Below are 20,500 nucleotides of genomic sequence, written 5' to 3'. Positions count from 1 at the left end.
TGTTACTTTTGATTTTGACCCCCCCTTTGTTCAGGGACACATTATTCAATTTCTGTTAGTCACATGTCTGTGGAACTTGTTCGGTTTATGTCTCAGTTGTTGAATCTTATGTTCTTACAAATATTTACACATGTTAAGTTTGCTGAAAATAAACGCAGATGACAGTGAGAGGACATTTCTTTTTTTGCTGAGTTTAGGATAATTCACAATGAATGTTTGCCTAAATAATATTTGCTTGCAAAAAATGTGTTTTTTTTCTGTAAATTTTGGTTTTAGGTAACAATCCACGAACTGCCAACATTATTATGTGTATTATTTGTTTAATAAATTAAGATGTATTGTATATAAAAAAATCAGTGTCAGTCCAAAGTTTGGACACACCTACTCATTCAAGGGTTTTTCTTAATTGTTTCTATATTGTAGAATAATAGTGAAGACATCAAAACAATTAAATAACACATATGGAATCATGTAGTAACCAAAAAAGTGTTAAACAAATCCAAATATATTTTATATTTCAGATTCTTCAAAGGAGCTACCCTTTGCCTTAATGACAGCTTCACACACTCTTGGCATTCTCTCAAGGAATGCTTTTCCAACAGTCTTGAAGGAGTTCCCACATATGCTGAGAACTTGTTGGCTGGTTTTCCTTCACTCTGTGGTCCAACTCATCCCAAACCAACTGGGTTGAGGTCAGGTGATTGTGGAGGCCAGGTCATCTGATGCAGCACTCCATCACTCTCCTTCTTGGTCAAAAAGCCCATATACAGCCTGGAGGTGTGTTGGGCTATTGTCCTGTTGAATAACAAATTATATTCCCACTATGTGCAAACCAGATGGGATGGCGCATCACTGCCAAAGGCTGTGGTAGCCATGCTGGTTAAGTGTGCCTTGAATTCTAAATAAATCACTGACAGTGTCACCAGCAAAGCACCCCAACACCATCACACCTCCTCCTCCATGCTTCACGGTGGGAACCACACATGTGGAGATCATCCATTCACTTAATCTGCATCTCACAAAGACATGGCGGTTGGAACCCAAAATCTCAAAATTGGACCAGACCAAAGGACAGATTTCCACCGGTCTAATGTCCATTGCTTGTGTTTCTTGGCCCAAGCAAGTCTCTTCTTCTTATTGGTGTCCTTTAAAAGTGGTTTCTTTGCAGCCATTCGACCATGGCCTGATTCACACAGTCTCCTCTGAACAGTTGATGTTGAGCTGTGTCTGTTACTTGAACTCTGTGAAGCATTTATTTGGGCTGCAATCTGAGTTTAATCAACTTGTCCTCTGCAGCAAAGGTAACTCTGGGACTTTCTTTCCTGTGGCGGTCCTCATGAGAGCCAGTTTCATCATCGCGCTTGATGTTTTTTGCGACTGAACTTGAAGAAACTTTCAAAGTTCTTGAATTGTTCCGGATTGACTGACCTTCATGTCTTAAAGTAACAATGGACTGTCATTTCTCTTTGCCTATTTGAGCTGTTCTTGCCATAATATGGACTTGGTCTTTTACCAAATAAGGCTAACTTCTTTATACCACCCCTACCTTGTCACAACAAAACTGATTGGCTCAAATGGATTAAGAAGGAAACAAATTTCACAAATGAACTTTTAACAAGGCACACATGTTAATTGAAATGCATTCCAGGTGACTTCCTCATGAAGCTGGTTGAGAGAATGCCAAGAGTGTGCAAAGCTGTCATCAAGGGAAAGGGTGTCTACTTTGAAGAATCTCACATCTAAAATATATTTAGATTTGTTTAACACTTTTTTGGTTACTACATGATTCCATGTGTGTTATTTCATAGTTTTGATGTCTTCACTTTTATTCTACACTGTAGAAAACATTTTAAATAAATAAAAACCCTTGAATGAGTATGTGTGTCAAATTTTGACTGGTACTGTATATATATTTTTTACAAGCTATATATAATGCAAATTGAGGTGAGAGCGATGGAAATGCTTTAGGCTTTTATCTGCGTCTGTTCTGTGGGTGGCATTATGTGCTCTTTTCGAAGGATGGGATTCGGGGGGATGGGGGTGGTCTGCCGGTCACTGGGATGACAACCCAACTTGGGATGGGGAAGGGTTTTAGCCGGTGGAATAGTGGGGAACAATTGGAGGTTTACTTAGTAGCAATGCAAATATCATGGTATAGTGACATGGACACTCAATCACTATGGTACTTTTTAATGGTTGTTGACAAATATATATTATGATAAATAGATTTGAACCTTGTATCTCATTAGGGTAAATGGTGAAATAAATATAGCCAGTTATAATTGTAATGGCTTAGCAGATAATAAGAAAAGACGATCAGTATTTATCTGGCTAAAAGAGAAGGAATACAATATCTATTGTTTACAGGAAACTCATTCAACAATTTTAGATAAAGTTGTGTGGAAAAAGGACAATGGGGGCAAAATATATTTCTCCCATGGGCAAAGAAATTCAAAAGGGATGATTATATTAATTAACAGTAATTTTGATCCGAATGTGCAAATTGTCCAAACAGAACCTCAAGGAAGATGGATGATTTTAAATACGTTATTGGACCATAAACAGATATGGCTCATTAACCTATACGGTCCAAATAATGATAGTCCACACCTCTTTGAAAATATACACTACCATTCAAAAGTTTGGGGTCACTTAGAAATGTCCTTGTTTTTTAAAGAAAAGCACATTTTTTGTCCATTAAAATAGCATCAAATTGATCATAAACACAGTGTAGACATTGTTAATGTTGTAAATGACTATTGTAGCTGGAAACGGCTGAATTTAAATGGAATTTCTACATAGGTGTACAGAGGCCCATTATCAGCAACCACCACTCCTTTGTTCCAATGGCACGTTGTGTTAGCTAATCCAAGTTTATCATTTTAAAAGGTAATTGATCATTAGAAAACCCTTTTGCAATTATGTTAGCACAGCTGAAAACTGATGTCCTGATTAAAGAAGTAATAAAACTGGCCTTTAGACTAGTTGAGTATCTGGAGCGTCAGCATATATGGGTTCGATTAAAGGCTCAAAATGGCTAGAAACAAAGAACTTTCTTCTGAAACTCGTCAGTCTATTCTTGTTCTGAGAAATGAAGGCTATTCCATGTGAGAAATTGCCAAGAAACTGAACATCTCGTACAAGGCTGTGTACTACTCCCTTCACAGAACAGTGCAAACTGGCTCTAACCAGAATATAAAAAGGAGTGGGAGGCCCCGGTGCACAACTGAGCAAGAGGACAAGTACATTAGAGTGTCTAGTTTGAGAAACAGAGGCCTCACATGTCCTCAACTGGCAGCTTCATTAAATAGTACCGGCAAAACACCAGTCTCAACGTCAATAGTGAAGAGGCGACTCCAGGATGCTGGCCTTCTAGGCAGAGTTGCAAAGAAAAAGCCATATCTCAGACTGGCCAATAAAAAGAAAAGATGAACATGTGCAAAAGAACACAGACACTGGACACAGGAACTCTGCCTAGAAGGCCAGTATCCCGGAGTCGCCTCTTCACTGTTGATGTTGAGACTGGTGTTTTGCTGGTACTATTTAATGAAGCTGCCAGTTGAGGACTTGTGAGGCATCTGTTTCTCAAACTAGACACTAATGTACTTAGCTTTTCTTTCAAAAACAAGGACATCTCTAAGTGACCCCAAACTGTTGAACGGTAGTGTATATAGTAATTGATCAACCCTACAAGCAATGCAAGACTCTATTATTATGGTGGGAGATTATAGTACTGTTTTAAATACCTCTATGGACCATAAAGGAAATCACACTACAAACTATCACGCACATGCACTTAAGGAAATCACGAATGACATAGATATATTGGAACTAGTGGATATATGGAGGCTTAAATATCCTGACCTAGTGAGATATACATGGAGGATGCTCAATCAAGTTAGTTGTCTTGACTACTTTCTTATGTCATTCTGTCTGGAACCAAAAGTTTAAAAAGTGTTGATAGGGGACAGAATGCGGTTGGACCATCAAATAATTGCCCATATATATTACTCTTACAGAATTTCCACGTGGGCGAGGATATTGGACATTTAATCAAAGCCAATGTTGGAGAATCTCATATAAAATGGAATAAAGTTTATTATGGCCTCCGTTCCGCTCACATACTCTGGTTGGTAATATCTGTCACCAGTTGGCCAGCTCCATTTGCAGTATCACATCGAATTCGAACTGAAACAAAGACACATTCGTTAGTGACACCACTCCGCCGTGTCTAGAAACAATTTGAAGACGAGAGAGGTAGAAAGAGGAAAAAAACATGTCAAGATGTGAGGGATATGTGTGAGACTTTGATCCGATGGCACAGAAAAAAGCACTCTTCTTCCCTCTCCCAGATCCTAGACTCTCATTAAGGCGACGAGAGTCTACCCCCAAGATCCACCGAAAGAAGTGGAGCACAGTCTTCTGAGACAAACATCGCCTGAAGTAGAGGAATAAGACTTTCTTTAATTGGAGATAGGGGGGATAAAACAAGAAAGGGTACGCTGAAGGTTCGTGGATTACTATATCGTAGCATCCGTCCCTGAAGTGAAATTCATAGACAAAGCGTTGCAACAAAAGGGGGATATTGGACACGGATAAACATTATTCCAAAAGTGGCAGTGCATACGAAATGAGAGTCTCGGCGCTTATCAGAGGAATCCCACTTCCCTGGTGCTTCGCGCTCATAGAGAGTGTTTGTTTTAATGCCTGTCATAAATATGTATCGGGGGTCTTAATCTGATGCCGCTACTTTGTCGAGAATATGAGATACCAAAATACCTCCATCAGTCCCAGACGTCCGCTAAATTAGAAGTTCCACACACTCATATCGGTAGAATGAGTCACTCCGGAGTGGCAGTGGTGTTTATTAAGCTGCTGGAAACAAAGTTCTCTATAGGGAAATACTGCTTTCCCTCGCTTTCTTCTTTTCAGAAAAGTACACATTCAGGGGCTCTCCTCAGCTGCCAGAAGAAGAGCACGCTAAAGCATAGCAATTCAGATTGTATTGTGAATGCAAAATCTCCTTCAATTGGCCGACAGCAAATTAATGCAACTTGTTTGTACAGCCAGCCATCTATGACCGTCTGGGAATCCTTAGTCAGGGCTGTCAAGTAGTTCTTCAACCCAGAGTAACCCATCCACTGCACTTTTTCCATCTGCACACAAATAGGCTGACACACTGTTGTGAAAAGGTAGCATGTGTACATTTTGTATTTAAACCTCTATGGAACTTGCTTACATTGTTGTGTTACTTATGGTAGACACTGTAGCTCCCTGGCCTTCTTGGATTCTCCAAAGTGTTTTCAATGGATCTTCAACCAATGTTTCAGTCAATAAAAGACCATCGGGGTTGACATGGTGATGGCTAATTGTGATAGTAGAGTCAAGTGTTCCTGCATAACCCATACAAAACACTCCCCCCACCCTCAAGCACACACACATACACATTTTGTTCTATCCTCATGGGGACCTAAAATTAACTTCCATTTAAAATCCTATTTTCCCTAAACCTAACCCGCAACCCTAAACCTAACTCATAACCCTAGCCTTTGTCCTCATCGGGATGTGAGAAATGTCCCTACGAGGGAGAGTTTTCCTTTTTTAACTATCCTTCCGGGGATTTTAGGTCCGCACACCCCCTAATACCTACAGTACCTCTGTCTTCTCCCTCCCTGCAGCCCTGGAGGACCCGTGCAGTGAGGTGACCTGCAGCTACGGCAGCACCTGCATCCAGTCATCGGACTCCTTGTCGGCCAAGTGCATGTGCCCGCTGAGCTGCGACGGTAAGCCCGAGCAGGTGGTGTGTGGCAGTGACGGCCAAGACTACCGCAACGAGTGCGAGCTCTACAAGCAAGCCTGCCACACCCAGAAGAACTTCCGCCTGCAGCACCAGGGATACTGCAGTGAGTCCCCTCATATACTTCTCCTCTATCCTCCCTCCCTCCCTCTCCCTCCTTTCTTTTGTTCTTTATTTCTTTTTTTCTTGTTTTTTTCTTTCACTCTCTCTTCACATCCCTCTGGAGTTTCATTGTCTTCTATCTCTCTGACATCATGTGACTAGTTTTCAAATTCAGAGCTTTCTTTTCTTCATGCAAACTTCCAGCGGTGTGGATTTTTAGAGCTGGCCAGTTCGAGAGTTGTTTTGTGTCACCCGCTGTTTGTTCTGGTAGTTTTCTCCTGAGGACGTCTGACTTTGAGACATTTGCGCCGAGAGAAAGAGCCAGATAGAGCTAACCAGACAAACTAGCGTCCCAAAAGTGAGACCCTGAGAGACTACAAAATGGAAGGGAGGCCTGGGGCCCCAGGAGAGCTGGCCCGGCGGGCCCCTAAATCTTCCTGAGCGATTCTGTCCAAGCTTTGGCTGTCTCAACTGGCTCGCCAGCATCAGACAAATGGTGATGCTTTATATATACAGCTGGGGCTAGGCTAGCCAGCACCTCCACTGTCTGTCTGTATGTCTAATTGCCTCATCGGGGGTGGGGGCTCGACTGCGGAGTGCAGGAATCCTGGAAGCCGTTCTAGTGTGTTAATGGGAGGTAATGGTTTTTGCAAATGGGATAATAGCTAGGCTTGTGTTGCATCATTGCATTTCTGGCGTCAGGTATTTTTGAAAAAAAAAACGGAGTTGTTAATGGTCCCACACTTTATATCCTCCTGTGTTAGTGATTCCATTGTGCTAATATACACAATCCCTACAATCCCTGACCTTGGCAATGTGTTGCTGGCGTTGGCCCTGTTGTTGTCCTGCCTGCCCAGCCCGGGCTGTGGAAGTCTAGCTACCATTGTCACTTTTGTGTTCCTGTTGTCGCTCTTTGTTTCTCGAGCCAGGGCCTTTTCTCTCCCTTTCTCTCTTTCCCTTTCTCTCTCTCTATCCTTTTGGTCTCATCCTCCTCGGTGGTGTTTCGAATGACTTGCTCGCAGCTTGGCAGTGTTTTAATGCGGCGCAGAGGTACATAAATCCTTTGTGTCCCCTTGCTCTATACCAGACCGTGTTGAGAGATGAGACGAAGTTGAGCAGGCAAACAGCTCCTATTTCAATAAGCATCTCCCCAGTTCCATTATGATTACAGCTGATATGGCCACCAGCGCCAGCTGCCAGCCTGTTGTCCTCTTAGATCCATGGGCTTCTTGGCTTTCCACTTTGCCTTTCCAGGGCAGCCAGTGTTGATAGCAGGCCTATCTCCAGCATATCCCTGGTGATGGATAACCATGTCCTACCACTAACCTCTCTCTCTTGCTCTCTTTCTCTCCCCTGTTTATAGACCCCTGCAAAGACAGCGAGAACAGTCTGAACGTGGCATGCCGGGTGGAGCCACGTACCCGCCAGCCCCTGACCTTTGCCCCCCCGGAGTCCTGCCCACCCGTCAATGAGCCACTGTGCGCCAACGACAGCCAGACGTACGAGAGCGAGTGCCATATGATGAGGACGGGCATGCAGAAGGGCATTGAACTCAGGAAGATCCACCCGGGACGCTGCAAGAAACAAGGTGAGCCAGCACGTTCATGCACGCACACACGAACTGCACTGCCTTGACCGATAGATAACTTACCATGTTCTTTACGGGCTGTGTTGTGTTACATGCATGACACCAGATGGTTTGCTTGATAAGAGCTCACAAAGGCTTATCTGGGCTATCTGCACAGTCAGGTTTACAGTCAATCAAATCAAATCCAATTTTATTTGTCACGTGCCAAATACAACAGGTGTAGACCTTACAGTGAAATGTTTACTTACAATCTCTTAACCAACAATGCAGTTTTAAGAAAAATAAATGTTAAAGTATTTACTAAAATAAACGGTAAAAAATGTTTTTTTAAAAATTAAGGAGCAACAATAAAATAACACTAGTGAGGCTTTATACAGGGGGTACCGTTACAAAGTCAATGTGTGGGGGCAGAGGTTATAGTCCGGGTAGCCATTTAATTAGCTCTTTAGGAGTCTTATGGCTTGGGTGTAGAAGCTGTTAAGCCTTTTGGAACTAGACTTGGCGCTCCGGTACCACTATGACTAGGCTGGCTGGAGTCTTTACCAATTTTTAGGGCTTTCCTCTGACACCGCCTGGTATAGAGGTCCTGGATGGCAGGAAGCTTGGTCCCAGTGATGCACTGGGCCGTTCGCACTACCCTCTGTAGTGCCTTGCGGTCGGAGGTAGAGCAGTTGCCATACCAGTCAGGATGCTCTTAATGGTGCGGCTGTTAAACCTTTTGAGGATGTGAGGACCCATGCCAAATATTTTCAGTTTCCGGAGGGGGAATAGGCATTGTTGTGACCTTTTCACGACTGTCTTGCTGTGTTTGGACCATGATAGTTTGTTGGTGATGTGGATACCAAGGAACTTGAAGCTCTCGACCTGCTTCAGTACAGCCCCGTCAATGAGAATGGCGGTGTGCTCTGTCCTCCTTTTCCTGTAGTCCACAATCATCTCCTTGATCATGTTTAGGGAGAGGTTGTTATCCTGGTACCACACTGCCAGGTCTCTGACCTCCTCCCTATAGGTTGTCTCATCGTTGTCAGTGATCAGGCCTACCACTGATGTGTCGTCAGCAAACTTAATGATGGTGTTGGAGTCGTGCTTGGCCATACAGTCATGGGTGAACAGGGAGTACAGGAGCGGACTGAGGGGCCCCAGTGTTGAGGATCAGCGTAGCAGTTGTGGTGTTGCCTACCCTTACCACCTGGGGGGTGGCTCGTCAGGAAGTCCAGGATCCAGTTGCAGAGGGAGGTGTTTAGTCCCAGGGTCCTTAGCTTAGTAATGAGCTTTGAGAGCATTATGGTGTTGAACGCTGAGCTGTAGTCAACGAATAGTATTCTCACATAGGTGTTCCTTTTGTCCAGGTGGGAAAGGGCAGTGTGGAGTGCAATAGAGATTGCATCATCTGTGGATCTGTTGGGGTGGTATGCAAATTGGAGTGGGTCTAAGGTTTCTGGGATAATGTTGTTGATGTGAGCCATGACCAGCCTTTCAAAGCACTTCATGGGTACAGACGTGAGTGCTACGGGTCGGTAGTCATAGGCAGGTTAGCCTGGTGTTCGTGGGTACAGGGACTACAGTGGTCTTCTTGAAACATGTTGGTATTATAGACTCGGTCAGGGACAGGTTGAAAATGTGAAGACACTTGCCAGTTGGTCAGCGCATGCTCGGAGTACACGTCCTGGTAATCCGTCTGTCCCTGCGGCCTTGTGAATGTTGACCTGTTTAAAGCTCTTACTCACATTGGCTACGAAGAGTGTGATCACACAGTCGTCCGGAACAGCTGATGCTCTCATGCATGCTTCAGTGTTGCTTTCCTTGAAGCAAGCATAGAGGTTATTTAGCTCGTCTGGTATGCTCGTGTCACTGTGCTTCCTTTTGTAGTCCGTAATAGTTTGCAAGCCCTGCCACATCCGATGAGCATCGGAGCCGGTGTAGTACGATTCAATCTTAGTCCTGTATTGTCACTTTGCCTGTTTGATGGTTTGTCGGATGGCATAGCGGGATTTCTTTTAAACGTCCAGGTTAGTGTCTCACTCCTTGAAAGCGGCAGCTCTTCCCTTTAGCTCAGTGCAGATGTTGCCTGTAATCCATGGCTTCTGGTTGGGGGTACGTACGGTCACTGTGGGGATGATGTCATCGATGCACTTATTGATGAAGCCAGTGACTGATGTGGTGTACTCCTCAATGCCATCTGAATAATCCCAGAACATATTCCAGTCTGTGTTAGCAAAACACTCCTGCAGCTTAGCATCTGCTTCATCTGACCACTTCCTTATTGAGCGAGTCACTGGTACTTCCTGCTTTAGTTTTTGCTTGTAAGCAGTAACCAAGAGGATAGAGTTATGGTCAGATTTACCAAATGGATGGCGATGGAGAGCTTTGTACGTGTCTCTGTGTGTGGAGTAAAGATGGTCTAGAGTTTTTTTTCCCTCTGGTTGCACATGTAACATGCTGGTAGAAATTAGTGTGCCTGCATTAAAGTCCCCGGGCACAAGGAACATCGCCTCTGGATGAGCATTTCCTTGTTTGCTTATGGCCTTATACAGCTCGTTGAGTGACGTCTTAGTGCCAGCATCGGTTTGTGGTGGTAAATAGACAGGTAAATAGTGTGGTCTACAGCTTATCATGAGATACTCTACCTCAGGTGAGCAAAACCTTGAGACTTTGCACCACCTGTTATTTACAAATAGACACAGACCGCCACCCCTTGTCTTACCGAAAACAGCTGTTCTGTCTTGATGATGGACTGAAAACCCAGCCAGTCGTCGTTCAGCCACGACTCGGTGAAACATAAGATATTACAGTTTTTAATGTCCTGTTGGCAGGATAGTCTTGATCGGAGCTCATCCATTTTATTATCCAATGATTGCACATTGGCTAATAGGACTGATGGTAAAGGCAGATTACACACTCGCCGTCGGATCCTTACAAGGCACCCGACCTACGTCCCCGATATCTCCGTCTTTTCTTCATGTGAATGACAGGGATTTGGGCCTTGTCGATTGTCTGAACTAAATCCTTTGCCTCCGACTCGTAAAATAAAAAATCTTCATCCAGTTCGAGGTGAGTAATCACTGTCCTGATATCCAGAAGCTCTTTTCGGTCATAAGAGACGGTGGCAGAAACATTATGGACAAAATAAGTTACAAATAACGTGAAAAAACACACAATAGCACAATTGGTTAGGAGCCCGTAAAACGGCAGCCATCTCCTCCGGCGCCATCATCATCATAGATGATACCGATCTGAAGAAATCCAATGTTCCTGTTGCGTGATAGGGGCTTCAGTAGACCACCACCACCGTGTCTGTAGCTTTTCTGCTCTCACCTCATCTCCACACATCTGAGACTCCCCATAGAGTTAAAGACAGAGGCTCATGGTGTGTTGCACTCTACTACAGACAACTGTGGTTTTGCGCTTCAAATAATTCTCAGTTTCTGCCCTGCAACACACCGACTCTCTTTTGTTAGCAATATTTTGTAGTCAAGCTTGAGTACAGATAAAGAGCGCTATTATGTGGATACATATGGGACTTCAACTTCTCAGTAGAAGTCTTAGCACGGTGTGTTCCTGTGAATTTATTTAGTTCTCGATCAAGTTAACAGGAACCCATTCTCTATCTGTCTTTTACTGAAGTGAAATGGATAGGCATAATCATTTTTAGTTTTCTAAAAAGAAAATGTATTTCAACAGTCATTTCATTTGAAATGTAGATCAATGACATCATACAGTACGTCCCTCTAATGTTCGACTCCCAGAGAAGGCAGCTCCGTAATTAGGTTCCAGTATAGCATGACCACTTTACAGGAAAGAGAAAGAAAGGAATGGCTCCAAATTGAATTCATGTACACATTTGATCCAGTGATAGAGAACATAATGAATTTGAAGCTCTGAATGTGCCTCAACCTTCTCTAAGATTGCCTCGATCAAATCAAATCAAATGCATTTATATAGCCCTTCTTACATCAGCTGATATCTCAAAGTGCTGTACAGAAACCCAGCCTAAAACCCTAAACAGCAAGCAATGCAGGTGTAGAAGCACGGAGGCTAGGAAAAACTCCCTAGAAAGGCCAAAACCTAGGAAGAAACCTAGAGAGGAACCAGGCTATGAGGGGTGGCCAGTCCTCTTCTGGCTGTGCCGGGTGGAGATTATAACAGAACATGGCCAAGATGTTCAAATGTTCATAAATGACCAGCATGGTCAAATAATAATAATCACAGTTGTCGAGGGTGCAACAAGTCAGCACCTCAAGAGTAAATGTCAGTTGGCTTTTCATAGCCGATCATTGAGAGTATCTCTACCGCTCCTGCTGTCTCTAGAGAGTTGAAAACAGCAGGTCTGGGACAGGTAGCACGTCCGGTGAACAGGTCAGGGTTCCATAGCCGCATTCGTCGACTGATTTGCTGCATCACATTTCAAGTCACATTTTATTTTAAGTCCATTATCACAACGTCTCTACAGAGGAAAATTAAACATTAAAAACAAGAAACAACGTCTCTCGTCCATTTTGCAGAGATGTGCAAGGAGGAGTGCAAGTTCAATGGCGTGTGCCAGGTGGAACATCTAGGCGTGCGCTGCTCCTGCGAGCCTATCCAGTGCGACGGGACCTACAAGCCGCTGTGCGGCAAAGACGGACGCAGCTACGTCAACGACTGTGAGCGGCGACGGGCCGAGTGCCTGGCTAAAGCCCACATCCCCGTCAAGCAGCAAGGCCCGTGTGGTGAGTCAGGTCCTCTAGGAGGGGAGGAAAGGGGAGAAGCCTCTGGTCTTTCTCTGTCTCCCTCTGGTTGGCTCCTCCAATCCTGTGTATAAGTACTGTATGTGTGTTTGTTCTGTCTCTCTCTTGACTTGTCAGTAGTCTGTGGTGGGAGGTGAAAAAGCGAAAAGACAGGAAGTTACCATGACCACCACGTTTCCCTTCATCCCCCATCTACCTCATGCCCGTCACGCTCCGCCATCACGTGACACATGAAACACAACAGCCTTCATGTTTCGTTCATGTCCTCCTACCTTCCCGGTAGTGCCAGTCTTCCACTTCAATGGTTTCTCTCTCTCTCTTCACAACACAAAGTTTTGTCTTGCCTGTCTGTCTCCGTTTGTCTCTTTTTTGTCTGTGTGGCTTCCTTTTTAAACAGGTATTCTTTCTATTTCAGTGCGTATGTCTGTATTTGTCTGTGTGACATCTGCCTCTGTTCGGGACATTCCCCTCCCTTCAGCAGGGGAGAGTTCAACCTTTGACCTCTGGTGGACACTGACCACTTGGGGGGTCAGAGACTCTCCTCCAATTGGACTAAACAGGAGTGGTTGTCTTTCTCCTTTCTCTTTTCCTTCTTTTTCTTTTCCCTTTCTCTCTCTTTCTCGCTCCCTCTCACTCTCTATAACGGAGTAGTACGTTCTCTCTCCCAACACTCCAAGCTGTCGCTCTTGTCTCTCCTCTGTGCACCCTCCTTGCAGCCCTACTGTGTCTGCGGGAGGAAGAAAGCATCCGTCCGTGAGGTGGGGGAGCTCCTCTTCTTCCCAGTGCTGTGTTTTGTTGTGTTAACCCCTTTCCCATCTCCCAACCCCCTTTTCCCTCAACCCTCAGCCTATGATGGTACCCTGCTACCCTAGCATGGCGGACCGCATGTCGACCCTCCCCCCTGCCCTATGCCCAATGCCTATAAGTGCCTTCTGACTAGGTCTCTAAACTTCATATAATCAATTGACTAGGGGTGTTTGTAGATGTATAATTAATCAGCGGTGGGCAAACTATACCGCTGTGAAGGCCATCCGGCACAGATGCAGGCTTTTGCTCCTGCCACGCAGTAACACACCCGATTCAGCAAATCAAAGCCTTGATCGAAAACTACAAAGAGTTGATTTTGTAGAATCCTGGGTGTGTTACTGCTTGGCCAGAGTAAAAACCTGCTCCCACAGTGGTCCTCACAGGGTATAGATAGCCTACCCCTGATGTAGAGTGTCTGTATTCGATAGACCAGCTAAATGCGGGACCACAGTCGTTCTGTAGGAAAACTCCTCTCGAGTTCTCCTCAGACAGATATCTCTATCTGAATACTAAGTTGTACTCGGCGAGGTGACGTTGAAGCATGAGTTTTTTTCTCATCTCTTCCCCTGTCTTTTTGTCGCGCATAAATTAACATGTGAAATGTCTGCGGTGCTTATGTTTTTTATTTTTTATTTAATTATTTCTGACAAAGTAAACGGTCACCGTTCTTTTCAGCGTATTTTATCCGGTGGCGAGTTACAGTACATTTTTTTATGCGTTTCAATGTCTATTGATATTTGCATATTTGCTTGACGACACGATGAGATTTAGATTTAAATCTCCTTTCAGATTTAATTAACATCAAAAGGAGAGGAGTGAGGTGCCGAGGCTGTTGGTTTAGTTGTGGGGGGAGTATGTGTGAGAGGGTGTGTGTATGTGTGTGTGTGTGTGTGTGTGAGAGGGTGTGTGTGTGTGTGTGTGTGTGTGTGTGTGTGTGTGTGTGTGTGTGTGTGTGTGTGTGTGTGTGTGTGTGTGTGTGTGTGTGTGTGTGTGTGTGTGTGTGTGTGTTTGTTTGGTTTTGTGTGTGCAGGCTTGTTTGGTTGTGTGTGTTTGGTTTTTTGTGTGTGTGTGTTTGGTTTTGTGTGTGTGTGTCTAAATGGCCTCCTTGTCACGAAGCGATCAATAGCACAATCAGAGGCACAGTTACAGCTGTGCCACACGGCATGCAGCAATGGACACGCTATCTCTCATCACTGTGACCGTGGCAGCCATTGTCTCACACCGTACTTCCGTCCTAACCACAACACACACACCACAAAGAAGCTTGTGTCATCCTTACTGGGCCAAACCACATGCCACCTCTGGGAACCACAGTCCCCTGCTAACTTCAATGGCACAGTCTAAAGCGTACTTAAACTCACTTACTGTACATCAGAACTTTATAGTGATCGCAAGCACACACACACACACAGTGCAGAAGAGAGGGTCCCTGCTGTTCTTTTTCATCTATAGTCCTCCCATCCAGCTGCTGTTCTGGCATTTCTGGTGTGTGTACAGTCTTCTACATGCACCCCAATAAGCCTGAAGTGGTTCAGTCTCCATCGTCTGCCGCCTGGCACTGGCCAGCCTTTTGTCACTTCCCGAAAGCTCTAAGAGCGTCGACCGTGGGATGGATGGAGAGCAAAAAACTGGGATGATGGGGTGCCATGGCTGTCACTAGCCCAAACCCACACACACTCCTCTCTTATTCGGCGCGAGATGGCGCTAGTTTATCGATCAGTCACACCACAAGCCGTATGGAGGGCTGAAAATAGTTCCATATCTGACACCTAATCGTGAGTGTGGTGACAATCCCCCTAATGTGACTGTCATCGGCCCTTTCACTCTTTGTATCCCTCAAGTGCCACTTGTCCCCTATGGGGGGGCCACAAACTTCCCTAATCATATGGACACAACCAATGTTCCCTCTAAGCTGCTCCCCTGGGACTGCGGCGCAAAGCGCAGAAGAAATATCAGCCCACGGAGAGAAGCACGAGATTGAACTTAACTCAACTTTGTTGAGTTTTTCCTGTTAGTTAACACTATCAACGTTTCCCTTGAATGTGTTAATTGTGATCGAATCAACACAATATTTGCCACTTTCAACACAGTATACCAAAACAAAACAAACTACTCAGACCGGTGCGGCATAACCAATCACAGCTGCAGTATGCCTATATGCAAATAGACCATTGCCATATATGGATCTGTGACTTTTACTTTGAACTGGAAGTGTTTACAGCTGTGGTCATGAGTAGATGCGTTTGTTTTGAGATCAAAGCAAGAGCTGCATGTAGCCACGTGTTTGTTTTGTTTATATTCTTTTGCTAGTTAGTGAGTTATTAGCCCATGTTTAGATCATTTGTAGTCAGCAATAGTAGAGTGATTGCTTCCTACAGGAGCACAAAACGTGTACGTTTCTAGACATCTTTGAAAAGCTAGTCAGGTAAAGAGCTTTTTTTTGTCTTAAAGGGGCAGTGTTGTATTTTGAGACAGGCTTGAATAAGCTAAGTAGCAGAGGGTAGCATAATTTGTCTGATTCTCTTTAGTAATGGTATGGGAATAATAATGCATTTTATTTTGTAAAGTGGTTTCTTGCATCAAACAACACAACATTTTCAGTCACCTCCTTGTCTGAAGGACAAGTGGATGTACAGGTTAATGTGAAGCCCTGCATGTTTTTTTTTCAAATGTCTTATGGAATGTAGGCCTATATTGAACACCACACATTGGCTGTTACTGTAGGCTGAATGATGGTAACAGCTATTTCCATGTTAAAATGTTATGGGATGCATTTTCTCCATTGTTTTTTATGGTAGGCAACTCTGGTAGACCTACATTATGATCACATAGCCACAGTAGCCTACTTGGCCACTGTTAAAACTGTAACTTATAGCGGGTACAGCCTCAGTGTTCACAGTAAACAAGCGCTGGGAGTTGCACAAAACTTTCTCAACATTCAAGACCTGAAATTTGGTCAGTGCCGTAAAGAATTTGAGGAACATTGGACACAACCATCTGACAAGCTGAAAATACAATGCTGCCCTGTTTGATTTAAAAGCCCGTATGGTCTTCCACAGGAATGTGTTCGAGGTCAGTCTCTCATGAGATAGCCACTTTAAAGATGAATGGCTTGTGAGTGGCCAGTTCATAGCATTCCCCAGATGCTCAGATGAAAAAGTCCAAGGGGCTTAAGATGTGTCTGCCTTAACCCAGAGCGCTCAAAGAAAGCTTTTACTGCTGCGAGACGGGCACATTAGATGGTACAGCGGATCACAGACAGACACACAGACAGACAGTGAAGTACTTAGTTAGATGGTTAGATAATTGGTTTGAATACCATTTGAGAGCGGTGAAATATTGGCTCATTGTTTGTGTGTGTGTGTGTGTGTGTGTGTGTGTGTGTGTGTGTGTGTGTGTGTGTGTGTGTGTGTGTGTGTGTGTGTGTGTGTGTGTGTGTGTGTGTGTGTGCGTGTGCACATTCACACACGCACTCTCCTCCCGGAGGTTAACAGAGAATCACTCAGCCAGAGAGACATTGTCATTGACAAAGAGCTTCGGCGAAGGAGGAGAACTGGGGAGAAAAGTGCGCCTACGGTGACACCCTGTATGCACGCATGACTGTAAGTTGCTTTGGATAAAAAGTGTCTGCTAAATGGCATATACACAAGCCTCTCCGGTGAATATTTATAATTTGCATGTTTATTTGATTAGCATCTCCGCCACGCGACGACACTAGTCGCTGGCTGTGATTATGCTCATCAACAATAATAGGCTGAGTAGCTATTAAACCCAGCGAGGACCTCCAGTGATGTTTGGTAATGAATCTAATTAGTGTAGTTGCTCTGGGAGTCAGGTTGACGGTATGGCAGGGGTACTAGGGATTATATTTAACGTGGCCCATAGCGGACTAAAGTGTGTGTGTGTGGTGATGAGAGTGTGTGTGTGTGTGTGTGTGTGTGTGTCAGTAGTGGCAGAGTTGCAGCAGTCACCAGGCCTTATGGGTATAGCAGGGTCCTGCTTTGGTGAGCCACCCCTCCCCTTACCTTGTCTGTTGCACCCCTCCTTCCTCCCTCCCTCCCTCTCTCACAATGTATGTGTTGTGTGCCCTCTGTGTGGACCACCATGCCAATGATGCCCATCTGCTGTTTGGTGGCCTGCTTTTCCTTCCTTCCTTCCTTCCTCTCCTCCCCCTCTCCTCTCTCCTCTGTACAGATACACGTCATGAGATGGAGGAGCTCATCTTTGTACAGTGGTTCTTCCTTTAAAAGTTACGAGCTTATGCCGCGACCGTTAGTGGTAGATGGTGTCATTCTGTCATTGCACCACAGTATCACAAGGGGGAGTTAGAATGCTGATCTATCGGTAGTCTAAACTGGGGCACAAATTGACTTTTCATAAATTAATGGAGGTGTTTTCAGCTTGAGATTTTCTCTTCTCTGGCACTAGAGTCCTGCATCAGGCAACAACAACAAACAACTGTTGGTGGTCCTGGAGTTGAGAACTTGGGTAAATACAATGGGGGAATTTCACTTGACATGGGGACTGACGATTTTCCAAAAATAGGTACGGTGGGCTTTTGGTTTCTCTCCCTCTAAAACCAAAAATAAATCATTTCAAATAACAAACTGCCTTTATTTACAAATTAATAAGAATGTCTCACCCCATGTTCAAGAATGGCCTTTTTCCCTTTATTCAGATTATAACCGCTCACTTTCGGTTATTTGAAAACGAAATCATCTCCAAAATATTTTAATTTTTTAAACAAGCCATAGAAAGTTTCAGTTTAAACCACATACAGAACCAAATACAGAACAAATAATACAACAAATATTGTGGTTAAACTCAAATGTACTAATTGATAAAAATGTATCAATTGGAACCTTTATCAAGTGGAAGGGGGAAAAAGTAAGGAACTTGTCTGTCGGAAAATTGTGATAAATAAAAATACATACCAGTTTCATTTAAAGAACCAAAAAATTGACAGCTGTGCCATATAGATTGCAAAATAGTTGGGAAGAGATTTTTGATGTACCGATTCCATGGCACATGGTTTATGAATTCACATGCAATTTTCCATTCCACCTGAAAGCCCTAATCTGCTCACTTGAATGAATAGAGATCCTGGTCATGGTGCTGCAGTATGGTGCTACAGTATGTTGTACAGGTGGCTGTCTAATCTTGTCTAATGGGAGGGCCAGTCCTGGTCCTGTTCATTTTCCTGGGCTTTTGCGTTCGGCGTAACACAGGCGAATAGCACTGTGATAGCCCACCCTTGATGGGCTATCAGCAGGACAATAGACTCTTACTGAGTACACCAAATGCATTGTTTTCTAACCACATCTGTATGGATCCATAATGAATTACTATGTGAATAAATATCACTGAATGACAGAAATATTGGAATAAAGTAGGCTAATGAAGGCAACACATGGTTGCTTACTGGAACACCCAAAGTCATCCAATTGTTATAATAGGATTTGAAGCAATAGCGTGTGGTCAACTATTTCAGCACCGTTTCACGCTGCTCTGAGACAAGCATGGGGACTGGTCTTGATAAATCAATGAGATTTTTATTTTCACTGAATCTCCATTTGGGTATTGGTAAGCCTACAATTAGGATGTGGAAATGTTAGGATTATTTTGCTTTTCACTTGTTGACACATAGTAGCCTACTCCCAACCGGTCACATTGTACAGCGCCATATTTAGTTTTTCGTTTTTCTTGAAATAAAAACACCATAGTATTAATCAAATTAATTAAGCAAAATTTCTTCAAATCAATCCCATATACTATATTCTTACAAAAAAAGGTCAAATGCTTCTCAAAGATGCCCTCTGGTGGTCAAACTAGCACTAATAAGCATTAATGGCAACAATGGTTGACACTTCAATAACGTGCCATAGAATTCTGCGGCAGCGCACAAGCTGTGCTGCGAAACGACACAACTTTTAAGGGAAGAACCATTGTACGTGTTCCCTTATTGTTGTCTTTCTCTGTCCTCATTTACTTTGGCTTTTTCTATATTTTTCTATTTTTATTTTTCCCTCTTCTCCCATCCCACTCTCTCTCACCGTCTGTTTCGCTGTATTTCACTTCATCTGTGTTCCCTATGTCATCTGGTAGAAGAGAAAGCGTGTTTGGGGTTTTAAAAAGCAAATTGAGGACTAAGGTGTTTGGTTTTGTCCCCTTGCAGCCATTACTCTGTGGTAAGTGCTCCGTAGCAGGGAAACAGGGCCCGCGGGCCTTCCTTTCACTATATGCTAATATTTAGCCTCTTTTCTCTCGTTCTGGCACCTATTTTAATATGTTCCATAAATGTTTTCACTGCTAGCGAGACACGGGTGGCAGCCCCCCTCCCCCCTCCTTGCAGCACTGACAAAACTGAGTAAGGGCGCTTCCCATTGGCTGCTTCTCTACGATGGTGGCACTGACACTCGCCTCTCCCTCACCCGATTGGCTACTGACAGCATGGGGAAGAGTTTTCTCTGATTCTTATCGTGATATTGGGAGTAATCCTGAATTGGACCAGGGAGCAAGGAAGATTCCAATCTACATATGTATGAGTAGGGAGATGCTCGACTGCAAAAATATAATCTCCCTGCTTTTACATCCATATGTACAGTGTTGAACTGCGTACATTACCCACGCAAACACGGCTAAGAACATGACACTCCATCTCTCCTGGCTTATATTCAGAACGCCCGCCGAGTGCGTTTAGCTCGCCTCTAAATCTTGACTAATGTGACAGTTTAGTGAGAGAAGGGAAGAGGAAACGCCCCTCTTGGGGAGAGACGGGCAGCACCCCAGAAGCCCATTTCAACTGACAAGAGTTTTAATCCCCCTGGTTTTAAGCTCGGGGATGGCAACTATAAAATATCAGACTAATTAAAAGCAAAAGGAAAGCAGGGGAGCGAAGGGAGGGCGCATGGCCTAGACTGGTGGGAGAAGGGCACAAAGCGGAGGCAGAATTCAGACTCCCAAGTCGCCACTTCTGAGACAGAAACATTATCCTTTCGTAGAGAAGCCACTGGGGTTTCTTTACTTCAGCTAGGAGAAGAATTATTGATCAGAGGAGAGTTACTCATCTCCAAGACCACTCCTGCGGCGATGCACTCATTTACAGCCATCTCTCCACAGCACACCTTTTCTCTCACTTCTTTGATTACGTTTGTGGCACTCTGGATCTTACACACACACCATTGTCTTGTCTCTTTCATCTGATAAACACAGAGGGGACATTAAATAGTATGTGTGCATTTGATGCTTGTATGTGTGTATGTGACTGACTACTGCAGCCTCCCAGTATATGTCCCTCTCTACTGAGGCATATGACTGCGACAGCTCCAGTCCTTGAACAGCACAGCCACCACTACCATCTCTACCCAGGCCTCCGGGATGGCAGGCTGCTGTTTCCAATTCTCCCTCACTGTTTCTGAAGGAGAAAAGACGCTTTCAGTTCCTTAAGATTTTTTTCCCCAACTGAGAATATATAAGCCA

The 20,500-nt window shown here is 44.2% G+C and overlaps 1 protein-coding gene across 4 annotated transcripts in view; it reads left to right on the top strand.

Moving 5' to 3' along the window:
- The window catches only part of LOC115168970 (agrin), a 404,724-nt gene that overhangs the window by 250,336 nt on the left and 133,888 nt on the right, over window positions 1-20,500 (top strand). For all 4 annotated transcript variants that reach the window (XM_029724547.1, XM_029724548.1, XM_029724550.1 and 1 more), the window contains 3 exons: window positions 5,679-5,903; window positions 7,263-7,487; window positions 11,990-12,196. In XM_029724547.1, coding sequence (XP_029580407.1) covers window positions 5,679-5,903; window positions 7,263-7,487; window positions 11,990-12,196 — 657 coding nt within the window. The remainder of the gene's footprint in view (window positions 1-5,678; window positions 5,904-7,262; window positions 7,488-11,989; window positions 12,197-20,500) is intronic.

The sequence above is a fragment of the Salmo trutta genome, chromosome 30, assembly GCF_901001165.1.
Source record: "Salmo trutta chromosome 30, fSalTru1.1, whole genome shotgun sequence".
Taxonomy (NCBI): domain Eukaryota; kingdom Metazoa; phylum Chordata; class Actinopteri; order Salmoniformes; family Salmonidae; genus Salmo; species Salmo trutta.
This window is presented reverse-complemented; position numbering and strand designations above follow the sequence as displayed.